General features: G+C 45.2%; 1 protein-coding gene across 1 annotated transcript in view; it reads right to left on the bottom strand.

Annotated features, from left to right (window-relative positions):
- Window positions 1–13,249, bottom strand: part of LOC125448908 (zinc finger protein 850-like) — a 64,277-nt gene that overhangs the window by 12,622 nt on the left and 38,406 nt on the right. Inside the window, exons 7-9 of the mRNA XM_059641732.1 lie at window positions 10,898–11,172; window positions 10,670–10,816; window positions 5,970–6,593 (exon numbers count right to left, since the gene is read on the bottom strand). Of these exons, the coding sequence (XP_059497715.1) occupies window positions 5,970–6,593; window positions 10,670–10,816; window positions 10,898–11,172 (1,046 nt within the window). The remainder of the gene's footprint in view (window positions 1–5,969; window positions 6,594–10,669; window positions 10,817–10,897; window positions 11,173–13,249) is intronic.

Genomic DNA, 13,249 nt, shown 5'->3' on the forward strand with positions numbered 1-13,249 from the left:
GACACATGCGTCACATTGTTCAGAGTGAATTGATATTCTGCTGGAGTAAGTGGTATTTACTATTGTTGGGATAGCAAGAACTGCAGATGCTGGAGTCACAGATAACAAAGTGTGGAGCTGCAGGAACACAGCAGACCAGGCAGCATCAGAGCAGCAGGAAAGGTGAAGGAGGCTCCTGACCTGAAATGTCAGCTTTACTGTTGTTGGTGTAGTTTGTAAAAAAATTCTCCACTAAAATCCAAAGATGTGCAGGTTAGGTATACTGACCATGCTAAATTGCCCACAGTATCCAGGGATGAGCCGGTGGATTGGCCACGGGAAGCATGGAGTTTAGGGATGGGGGATGTCGTGGCGGGATGCTCTTCAGAGGGTTGGTATGGACTCAAAGGGCTGAATGGCCTGCTTCCACACTGGGGATTTATTAATTAATTATGTGCATTTATACCTACATGATACAGTGAGGAATATTGTTATACCTCACTGGGGGAGCACACAAAGTCAAAGAACCTAATTCCTGGACATGTTCAGAAGTTAAAGATTTTCAAAAGCGTGCAGAATCACCCAATTTACTGTCTCTCAGAACCAGATTAACAGAAAGCACGGAGTTGTTTTCCCAACAACAATGCTAATTATTACAGACAAAGAGACTAACTACAGGGCAAAATAACGATTAGCACACAACTATACTCATTGAATATCTAACTTCCCTATAAACCTCCCCTCTGTATACACAGACACACACAATAACACTTTCCTTAGAAAGGAAAATGTTATCATCATAGAATCCCTACAGAGGGGAAACAGGCCCTTCGGCCCAACAAGTCCACACCGAACCTCAGAGCATCCCACCCAGACCCATCTCCCTATAACCCACCCAATCTACACCTCCCTGAACACTACGGGCAATTTGGCATGGCCAATTCACCTAGCCTGCACATCTTTGGACTGTGGGAGGAACCCGGAGCAAACCCACGCAGACACGGGGAGAATGTGCAAACTTTGCACAGACAGTCGCCCGAGAGTGGAATCAAACCCGGGTCCCTGGTGTGAGGCTGCAGTGCTAACTACTGAACGATGGTGTTATGGACAGAGGGAATGAATGTAAAAGCAGTGCACATGGCTTTGCTCATCGGACGCACTGAACTGGTCCTTTTTGGCTTCTCAGGACATGTGGTTCCTCACTTGTCTTTACATACTTCTAAAAAGTCATACAACACAGAAAGAGACCCGTCAGTCCAACTTGAATATGCTGACCAGATGTCCTAAATTAATTTCATCTGAATTTGCCAGCATTTGACCCATATCCCACTGAACCCTTCATATTCATGTACCCATCCAGATGCCTTTTAAATGTTGTAATTGTACCAGCCTCCACCACTTCCTCTGGCAGCTCGTTCCATATATGTACCACCCTCTGTGTGAAAAAATTACTTCTCAGGTTCTTTTTAAATCTTTCACCTTTTAAACCCACCCTAAAGATCTCAGCTATTCACCCTATCCAAGCCCCTCATGATTTCATAAACCTCTGTAAGGTCACCCCTCAGCTTTCAATGCTCCGGGGAAAACAGCCTCAGCCTATTGAGCCTCTCCCTATTACTCATTTCCTCTAGTCCTGGCAAAATCCTTACAATTTTTTTCTGGATCCTCTCAGGTTTAACAACTTCCTTCCTATAGATGGGCGACCAGAATTGTACACAGCATTCTAAACGAGGTTTGTACAACATTACATCCCAACTCCTACACTCAATGCACTGAACAATAGAGGTGACTGTGCCAAATGCCTTCTTCACAATCTTTTCTACGTGCAACTCCATTTTCAAGGAACTATGCACCTGCACCCCTAGGTCCCTTTGTTTAACAATATACGCCAGGGCTCCACCATTAATTGTATGAGCCTTATCAAAATGCAACACCTCACATTTACCTAAATTAAAAGTCCATCTCCACAAGGCACCTTTGCATTCCGAGATAATCTTTGCTCACTTGTAGAAGGCACAGGGTGGCTGGTTCACACTTATAATTCCTGTGACCCGTTCATTAAGAACCACAGCATACAGCAATCACAATGTCATCCAAGACAGAAACAGACCCTTTGGTCCAACCAGTCCATAATCCCACATTAAACTAGTTTCACCTGCCCGTTCTTGGCCCATTTTCACCCAAACATTTCTTAATCGTGTATTTATCTATCTGTGTTTTAAATGTAACTGTACTCGTATCCACCACTTCCACTGGAAGTTCATTCCACACACAAACCACTCGTGTTAAAAAAATGCCCTGATGTATTTTTAAAATCTTCCATCTTCCACCGTAAAAATATGTCCCCTAGCATTCAAAACTCTACCCTAGGGAAAATGCACCTACCATTCACCTTATCTATAACCTGCATAATTTTATGAACCTCTATAAGATCATCCCTCAACCTTCTGTGCTCCAGTGAAAAAAGTCCCAGTCTCTCCTTATAACTTAAACCCTCCATTCCTGGCAAGATCCTGCTAAATCTCTTTTGGACCCTCTCCAGCTTAATAATATCATTCCTCTAACAGGGCGACCAGAACTGTACACAATACTCCAGAACTGTACACAATACTCCAGAAGAGGCTTCAACAATGTCCTGTACAGCCTCAACATGACGACCAAACTCCTATACTCAAAGGTCTGAGTAATGAAGGTAAGTGTGCTAAAGTGCCTCTTTGCCATCCTGTCTTTGTACGATGAAAACCTCAAAGAATTATGTACATAGGTCTCTAAGTTCTCCAGCAGTGCTCAGGGGAAGAAAACAAAACTGGCTACCTTCAGGCTCCAGGTGCCTTTTTATTTCAGAGCAAAAGCAATTCCTTCCTCTCCAGATGTCCGACAGTTTGTGTCAAGATGTTCCCAGTCCAAGTTACTCGACATCCAATTACAAAGTTATTGGCAAGTGGAAGGCTTTCGTCAACAATAGCTGGCCGCTACTCCACTGAACAGCCAAAACTCATTGGCTCATGCTTGTCTGCAGATTGGGCTTCCACTACTCATAGTCATAGAGGTCTACAGCACAGAAAAAGGCCCTTCGGCCCCGTGAATCTGGACTGGTCAAAAACAATACTCTAATCCCATTTTGCAGCACTTGGTCATCGCTTTGCATTGCAAGTGCACATCTAAATGCTTTTATTTAGAGCAGAGAAGACATGGGGGGTGTGGAGGACGATTGAAGTATGTGAAGTTGAGGGGTATAGTCAGGGTGAGTAGGAAGCAGCCGCTCCCCTGGGTTGACGAATCAAATCACGAGATTTAGGGAAGCTTCAGGGTGAGGGGCAGTAGGATCAGAGGGGATTTGGGAACAATGGTTTTCACTCAGTGGGTGGTGGGAATCTGAAGTGCACTACCTGGGATGGCTGTGGAGGCCGGACACCTTACAACTTTTAAAAAATATTTGGATGAGCACTTCGAATATCATTACATTGAAGGATGTGGGACAAGTGCAGGAAATTAGCACACTTTCAGTGGTAGTTACATTGGTGCTGGCTCGATGGGCTGGAGGGCCTTTCCTGCGCTGTGTGAATCTGTTCTTAAATGACATGAGGGTTTGTTCCTCTATCACCCTGACAGGTAGTGAGCTCCAGATTCAACACCCTCTGGATGACAGCATTTTCCTCACATCCATTCTGAACCTTCTATCCCTTACATAGAACATAGAACAGTACAGCACAGAACAGGCCCTTCAGCCCACAATGTTGTGCCGACCATTGATCCTCATGTATGCACCCTCAAATTTCTGTGACCATATACATGTCCAGCAGTCTCTTAAATGACCCCAATGACCTTGCTTCCACAACTGCTGCTGGCAACGCATTCCATGCTCTCACAACTCTCTGTGTAAAGAACCTGCCTCTGACATCCCCTCTATACTTTCCTCCAACCAGCTTAAAACTATGACCCCTCGTGCTAGCCATTACTGCCCTGGGAAATAGTCTCTGGCTATCAACTCTGTCTATGCCTCTCATTATCTTGTATACCTCAATTAGGTCCCCTCTCCTCCTCCTTTTCTTCAATGAAAAGAGTCCGAGCTCAGTCAACCTCTCTTCATAAGATAAGCCCTCCAGTCCAGGCAGCATCCTGGTAAACCTCCTCTGAACCCTCTCCAAAGCATCCACATCTTTCCTGTAATAGGGCGACCAGAACTGGACGCAGTATTCCAAGTGCGGTCTAACCAAAGTTTTATAGAGCTGCAACAAGATCTCACGACTCTTAAACTCAATCCCCCTGCTACCTTAAATCCAAGCGCCCTGGTCATTGATCTCTCAATGAAGATCCTTCCTGTTTACCTTGTCTGTGCCCCTCACAATTTGATCTATCTCAATCACATGGCTCCAAGTCTCCGCTGTTCCAAGGAAAGCAGCCCCAACCTATTAACATAATGAAACTCTACAGCCCAGGCAACATGCTGGTCAATCTCCTCTGCGCATCTCTCTAGCTGCAATCGCACCACCCCCCCAAACCCCGGTACAATGTGGATTCCAAAACTGTACACAACATTCTATCTGTTTTGGCTCCTCATCTATTGCTCTGGTTGTGGAAGGAGGGGAGCAAAGATTTGCCAGGCTGATCCCTGGGATAGCAGGTTGAATGTTTGGAGAGAGACCTGGTCGGTGAGGACTACAATCACTGGTTTTTCAAAGAATGAGGGCAAGATCTCAAAAAAAAACCCTGCAAAATTCTGTCAGGACCAGACAATGTAAAGGATGTCCCTGATGACCAGGGAATCCAGAACCAGGGGTCATGGCAGTAGTATATGAGGTAGGCCATTCACGTCCGAGATGAGGAGAAATTTCTTCACCCACGGAGCAGATGAGCCTGTGGAATTCTCCGTCACAGAAAGCCAAAATGTTTTCAAGAAGGAGTCAGGTATAATTTTAGGGCTATACAAACAGAAACAGGTACTTTGGTCCAACCGGTCCATGCCGACCCCAATCCCAAACTAGGCCGACCTGTACACTCCTGACTGTTATCCCTCCAAACATTTCTTAATCACGTACTTATCTAAATGTCACTTAAACATTGTAACCGTGCCCGCTTCCACCACCTCCTCTGGAAGCTCATTCCATACACGAACCACAGTCTGTGTAAAAAAAAAAATTTGACCCCATGTCTTTTTAAAGTCTTTCTCCTGTTACCTTAAAATCATGCCCCCTCGCCGTGAAATCCCCACCTGAGCGAAAAGACACCTACCATTCACCTTATCTACAGCCCTCGTGATTTTATAAACCTCTATAAACCTCAACCTCCTATGCTGCAATGAAAAAAGTCCCACTCTACGCTTATAACTCAAACCCTGTATTCCTGGCAACATCCTGGTAAATCTCTTCTGAGCCCTCTCCAGCTTCATCATATCCTTCGTACAACAGGGAGACCAGCACTGGATGCAGTGCTCCAGAAAACGCCTCACCAACATCCTGTACAACCTCAACATGACATGATATACCCAAATGTCTGAGCAATGAAGGCAAAAGCATGCTAAATGCCTTAGTAACCCTCCCTGTGATGCAGACTTCAAAGAATTATGTGCCTGAATCCCTAGGTCTCTCTGTTGACAACACTACCCAAGCCCCTACTTTTAACTGGTTAAGGCCTGTCCTTGTTTGTTAGTTCTTAGCATTAAAGGGTACGGGGGGGAAAGCAAGGGCAGGGAACTGAGTTGGATGATCAGCCACGATCGTATTAAATAGCAGAAGCTTGAAGGGCTGAATGGCCTGCTCCTGCTCCTACATTCCACTTTTCTATTTCTGATTTGGCAGCAAATTTGCAGTATTCACTGCTGTTCTTCCTGACTGTAAACACAGTTGGAATAATGCTTCTGTTCTAAGCCTAGGGGCTCTGAACCATTGAGAACAGTGACTGAAACACATTTCTTACGTACCTGTGGATTAATCCGCATCTTCAGTCCTGGAACGTGAACAGCGACAGCAAGATCCAAAACCCTGCAGTCAGTCATGATCTACCTGGTGCCTCAGAAGATGGGAGGAGCGAGTGTACCCCTTCCCACACACGGGGCAGGTGAATGGTCTCTCGCCGGTGTGAACCCGCTGGTGGGCCTGCAGGGTGAACGCCCGAGTGAATCCCTTTCCGCACTCTGAGCAGGTGAACGGCTTTTCCAGTGTGTGGACCTGCTGGTGCTGCAGTAGGGTGAACGAGCCTGTGAAGCCCTTCCCACAGACCGAGCAGACGAATGGTCTCTCCCCGGTGTGAGCGCGCTGGTGTTTCAGCAGGTTGGACGAACAGGTGAACCCCTTCCCACAGGTGGAGCAGGTGAACGGCCTCTCCCCGGTGTGAATGCGCTGGTGCTTCTGCAGGTCACTGCTGCTTTTAAAGCTCTTCTCACAGTCGGGGCACTTGAACGTCCTCACGTCGGAGTGGACGAGCTGGTGCCTCAGCAGGTTGGATAAGCGGGAAAATCCCGTCCCACACTCGGTGCAGGTGAATGGTCTCTCCCCGGTGTGAGCCCGCTGATGAATTCCCAACTCAGATGGATAATTGAATCCCTTTCCACAGAATCCACATTTCCAGGGTTTCTCTGTGGTGTGGCTGGCCTCGTGTCTCTCCAGGTTGGATGATCAATTGAAGCCACCTTCACAGTCAGAACATTTTTAACGGCTTCCGCCCCACTGTGAGCGATGTGATGTTTCTCAGGCCATGTATTAGTCTTTCTCAGGGTCAGTGCATTGAAACACAATCGCTCAGGCGTGCGCACATCAGTGCTGTTCCAGGCACACTGATGTTTGAAATCTTCCCACTGACAGAACGAACATTTCTCTTTCTACATTCATTGGCCAATGATCTTCAGCATCTGTTGAATTGAGTGAATCAGTCAGATGATTGTGATATTTGGTTTCCATCTCCTGTTCGCAAATAATTTCATTCTAATCCTCTGTAAAAGGAACTCAGCGTCAGCATCATGTTCATTGCAGGAAAGAAATTCACAACAGCACGTACTTTCCTTTCTCTCGTTTTCTCTAAGGTCATTCAGTTGAACTAAAAGAAAGAAACGTCAGAATAAAGTCCCAACGTAAACAAAGGCAACCTTTCTCACTAAATTCAGTTCTGGTCTCCACGCTGGAGGAAAGATGTTGTGAAACTTGACAGGGTTCAGAAAAATGTGTTGCCGGGCTTGGAGGGTTTGAGCTGTCGGGAGAGGCTGAATAGGCTGGGGCATGGACAGGGTGAATAGCCCAGGTCTTTTTCCCAGGATAGGGGAGTTTAAAAGAAGAGGATCTAGGCTGATGTGAGAGGGGAAAGATTTAAAAGGGACCTGAGAGACAACCTTTTCAAGCAGAGGGTAATGCATGTACAGAACAGGCTGCCAGAGGAAGTGTTGGAGGCTGGTACAATTACAACATTTTAAAGGCACCTGGATGTGTACGTGAATAGGAAGGGTTGAGAGGGATATGGGCCAATTGTTGACAAATGGGACGAGATCAATTCGGGATATCTGGTCGGTATGGACAAGTTGGGCTGAACAGTCTGTTTCCATGCTGTACATCTCTATGACTATATTAATCAGAATGTTACTCCCAGTGTTAACACGAACTCTATAATCATGAGGTCAGCACTGATTGTGGAAGGCGTCAAACATGTGATCCCTTGCCAGGATAACCTGCGGTCAGAAATCACATGACACCAGGTTGCAGTCCAGGTTTATTTGAAATCACAAGCGTCAGGAGTGCTATTCCTTCAATTGATGAAGGAGCAGTGCTCCAGACACTTGCGATTTCAGATAAACCTGTTAGACTATAACCTGGTGTCATGTGATTTCTGACCATGCCCACCTCCACATCAGGATAATCCAGGCAATGGCAAGATTATGGAAGCAGAAACCGTCAGATTATCTATGATCTTAATGAATTGCAAACCAGGATCGATGGGGCAACTTGGACTGTTTTTGCAGCTATTTCATTTCTACACTCAGAATGGCTGTCCCCACTCACCCCATCCTGCTGCTATAACCCACAAAGCAGCCTCGTCACCTAAATTATACAAATCACTGTTGTAAGCAAGCGCGTGCCAGTAGGAAAGCCCCTGACTAACCCCTGCCCCGCTAAACTGCAGAACTAGAGTTCTAAGACCATATGACATTGGAGCAAAAATAAGGCCATTCGGCTCACTGAGTCTGCTCCGCCATTCAATCATGGCTGTTCATTTCCTCAACCCTATCTCCCCATTACCTTTGATAACCAAGAGCCTATCTATCTCGGTCTTAAATGTACTCTTCTGTGCCAGTGAATTCCATAGATTCACCACTCTCTGGCTGAAGTAGTTTCCCCTTATCTCCTTATCTAAAAGGTCTTCCCTTTACTCTAAGGCTGTGCCCTCGGGTCCTAGGCTCTCCTACCAATGGAAGCATCTTCCCAACATCCACTCTGGCCAGGCCATTCAGTATTCTGTAAGTTTCAATTAGATCCCCCTCATCATTCTAAACCCCAATGAGTATAGTCCCAGAGTCCTCAAATGTTCCTCATATGTTAAGCTTTCCATTCCTGGGACCATTCTTGTGAACTTCCTCTGAACCCGCTCCAGGGCCAGTACATTCTTCCTGAGACATGGGGCCCAAAACTGCTCACAATACTCCAAATATGGCCTGACCAGAGCCTTATAAAGCCTCAGTGGTACATCCCTGCTTTTATATTCAAGTTCTGTCAAAATAAATGCCAACATTGCATTTGCCTTCCTGACTACTGACTCATCCTGCAAGTTTACCTGAAGAGAATCCTGGACTAGAATTCCCAAGCCCCTTTGCACTTCAGACTTCTGAATTTTCTTCCCATTTATAAAATAGTCCACGCTTTTATTCTCACCAAAGTGCATGACCTCGCACTTTCCCACGTTGTACTCCATCTGCCAGTTCTTTGCCCACTCTCCTAATCTGTCCAAGTCCTTCTGCAGCCTCGCCACCTCCTCAATACTACCTGTCCTCCCACCTATCTTTCTATCATCTGCAAACTGAGCCAGAATGCCCACAGTCCCTTCATCTAGATCATTAACGTACAAAGTGAAAAGTTGTGGTCCCAACACTGACCCTTGTGGAACTCCACTTGTCACCGGCTGCCATCCTGAGAAAGACCCCTTTATTCCTGTTCTCTGCTTTCTGCCAGACAGCCAATCTTCTATCCATGCTGGCACCGTGCCTCTAACACCATGGGCCCTCATCTTACTCAAGTCAGAGACGTACAGCACAGCAACAGACCCTTCAATCCAACTCCTTCATTCCGACCAGGTATCCTAAATTAATCTAGTACCATTCACCAGTATTTGACCCAAATCTCCCTAAACCTTTCATATTCGCGTACCCATCCAAACGCTCGTTGAATGTTGTAATTGTACCAACATCCACCACATCCTCTGGCAGCACATTCCATACATGCACCACTCTCAGTGTGCGTCCTAGCGCCGTAGGACAATGACTGGCTCATGGTTGTAGCTGACATTTGCATCCTGGAGGAGTCCATGGGCCATGTATTTTTCAGGCCCATGTATGGTGACTTGGAGGAGTCGCATCACAATGTTTGGAGGCACTTTCAGCCCCACGCGCCTGTAAAACAAGACCTTGATCAGATGGGCCACCCTCTGACTAACCCCTGCCCCGCTAAACTGCACAACTAGAGTTCGAAGACCATATGACATTGGAGCACCACCCTCTGTGAAAAAGCTGCCCCTCTCACCTTAAACCTATGCCCTCTTGTTTTGGACTCCTTTAGCCTGGGAAAAAGACCTTGGGTATTCACCCTAACCTTGCCCCTCACAATTTTATAAACCTTAATAAGTTCATCATCTTCTCAGTCTCTGACATTCCAGGGATAATAGCCCCAGCCTATTCAGCCTCTCCCTATAGCTTAGGCCCTCCAGCCCAGAAACATCCTTGTAAATCTTTTGTGAACCCTTTCATGTTTAACGACATCTTTCATATGGCAGTGAGTCAGAATTGAATGCAGTATTCCAAAAGTGGCCCAAATAAATGTCCTGTACAGCTGCAACATGACCCTCCCAACTCCTAGATTCAGTGCACTGACCAACAAAGGCAAGCGTACCAAATGCCTGTGACACCACATTCAAAGAACTATGAACCTACACCCCAAGGTCTCTTTGTTCAGTAACACTCTCCCAAGACCTTACCATTAAGTGTATACACCCTTCTCTTCCAAAATGCAGCACCTTACATTTATCTAAATTCAACTCCATCTGCCACTCCTCCACTCACTGACCCATCTGATCAAGGTCTTGTTTTACAGGCGCGTGGGGCTGAAAGTGCCTCCAAACATTATGATGCAACTCCTTCAAGTCACCATGCATGGCGCATGGACTCCTCCAAGATGCAAAAGTCAGCTGCAACCAGGGGAGTAAATGAACCTGCTGAATGAGCCAGTCATTGTCCTATGGCGCTAGGACCCAGTGGTGCTAATCAGACGCCTCGGTTCCCCTCCCGTTACGTCACTCAGGCGTTCGCGCCTGCGCACAGCTCCCCGCGTATCCAAGATGGCGGCCGTCTACCAGGACCTGATCCCGGGAAAAGGCCCATGGTCACAAACTCGGGGCTTTCAGGTCGTCAAACGAAGCTAAAGGTATCTAGTAAGTGTTTATAAACTCTTCCTGTCCACCCGCCGGCTCCAGCTCTCCCTTCCCGATCCCGTATCCTCACCGCAAGCAGAGGAGCAAAATCGCGATGTCTCTGTTCGTTGTTGTCACCATCTCTGCGCATGCTCCGGGCACTGGGTGGGACGACGTTTGAGCACTGCTTGCCTGGATAGGGGACAGTCATCACCGCGGTGGATGGTGGGTAAGCACTCTGCCATTAGTGTTTTTTTTTGTCATGAAGTTGAAAGTAAGGCAGAGGTGGTAATTAGACAGTGAAATTTTATCGGAATACCGGCATCGTAACGGACAATGAAGGGCACGAGTTCCTAAAGTGTTTCCATGAGAATATTTTCTTCATCACGGGGATTTGGGCTTTGCTGTCTGTGCCAGTATTGATTGCATATCCCCAATTATCCATACGAGGGTAATATTGAGCTGCCTTCTTGAATCGCTGCAGTCCGTTTGGTGTAGGGACAGCCACAATTATGTGCGGGAAGGCGTTCCAGGATTTTAACTCAAAAATATGTTTTCGGTAATACAGCAAAAGAGGCACTACTGAAACTCGTTCTTGGAAATGAGATGGGTCAAGTGTCATTCAGTGAGAATTTAAAGGATTGTGACTGTTGTATCATAAGATTTAGTCTGACAATCATGAAGAGGATATGGAACAATCCAGAGAACTAACAATTAACTGTGAAAAGCCAACTTTAATGGGGTAAGGACAGATGGGTTACAAAAACATAAATTGCTGGAAAAGCTCATCAGGTCTGGCAGTATCTGTGGAGAGAAATCAAAGTTAATGTTTTGAGTCCAGGCTGATTGTTATCCACTCCTTTGTCTGTCCAACTATTCTCCTCTCTCTCTTTTGTTCCTGTGTCTGCCTATCATTTGCTCCTTAACCCCTACCTTATCTTCTGCATTAGAAACAGCTTTTTCCTAGCTCCCATCAGTTCTGAGGAAGAGTCTCCAGACTCATAATGTTAACTCTGATTTCTCTCCACCAGATTTGCTGAGCTTTTCCAGCAATTTCTGTATTTATTTCTGATTTCGTGTTCTGCAATTCTTTTAGTTTTTATTCAGACTGGAATTACAGATTGGCAAGAAAATTTGCAGTTGAATAATTGCTTATCTTTTCAGAAGAGGAATTTTTGACACAGCCAAGTCAAGTAAGGTTGGGTAAATTAATCCAGAGCTCCCAGGATGACAAAAATAATTTTTAAAAAGTAAGATAAAGGAGAAAAAGAGCTCTTTTGCCAGATGTCAGATGGAAAATATATTTGAGAACAAGGCTGAATAAAGAAATTTCAATCGTGAAATGAGAAAACAAAAAAAAACAAAAATTGAGTATGAAAGGTGACTTGTCATCTACATCAAGGGGATTCTATGGTCTAAGATTCCCGTTTTGGGCATATAATCAGTAGAAGTGTGATAAAGGAGCATAAAGTCCCAATTAGGGACCTAAAAGGGGATTTAATAGGGTGTAGCTGAGGTATTAAATTAACACTTTGAAACTGAATTTACTAAAAAACAAGATGTTACGTAGAGCATGACGCATGATGCAACGGTTCAGGCACTTCACTCTCTGTAGAGCAATCCAGTCAGTCCCATTCCCCCTCCAAATCCTATTTTATTTTCCTGAGTGAACCTGTTCAAAGAGATTATTACACACCTGTAGGGCAGGGGCTTGAACCCACGCCTCTTGTCCAGAGGTAAGGACACTAACATTGCACCACAAAAGCCACCCCCTCGATAACCTCCTGATTTACCTTTATTAATTCACAAGATGTATTGTCAATTGGTATTTTCCCAGAGGAGCATTAAGAGTCAATCAGTCTAGAGCCACATATAGTTGAGATAAGGACATAAGCAAACCAATGGTTCATTCCCTACACCTTCAAAGTTATCATTTAGACTTTTAATTCCAAACTCCATATGCCATGGCAGAATTCAAACCTGATTACTCATACTGTTACCCAGATCTCTTGCTTAATCGTCTGGTGATAATACCATTAGGCGATCACCATCTGTCTATGTTTTCCAAGCATCCTGGTCAAAGATGTTATTACACAGTTCTGGAGCAGCTAGGACTTGAACCAGGCCTCCTGGTCAGAGATAAGGACACTACACTGCACTGTAAGAGTTCCTTCTATACCCTCCTTTCCCTGCAAGTTTATTTACATCAGCTGTTCATCACAATTTCCTTTTGGAATTATTACCACTGTTCCCATAGGGACAGAGTTCCAGATTATGACAATTCATTGCCTAAATAAGGTTCTTACTCAGACCTCACTGAACTTCTAATGAAATATTACGTTCTGGCATATTACACCCATTTTTAGTCCAGCCATTGTTAGATTAGAGGACAGAATAGATTAAGTAACAAAAAAGTAAGGGAACAAAAAACAAAGGCTACAAATTGGTTGCAGCAAGGAAACAACACAATGGGAGAATAAAACAACAAAAGGCTCTCCAATTCTTCTCCAAACAACAGTTCCATTGGACTTGAAGCATTTCTCTTTAAATCTGTATCTTTCTGTGCTGATAGTGCTGCATTTTCCCAGTACCATTGCTGCAGAAGGCTGTGGAGACCAAGTCGTTGTGTGTTTTCTGATAGAGATAAATTAGTTCTTGATTAGGAAGGTGA

The sequence above is a fragment of the Stegostoma tigrinum genome, chromosome 43, assembly GCF_030684315.1.
Source record: "Stegostoma tigrinum isolate sSteTig4 chromosome 43, sSteTig4.hap1, whole genome shotgun sequence".
NCBI lineage: Eukaryota > Metazoa > Chordata > Chondrichthyes > Orectolobiformes > Stegostomatidae > Stegostoma > Stegostoma tigrinum.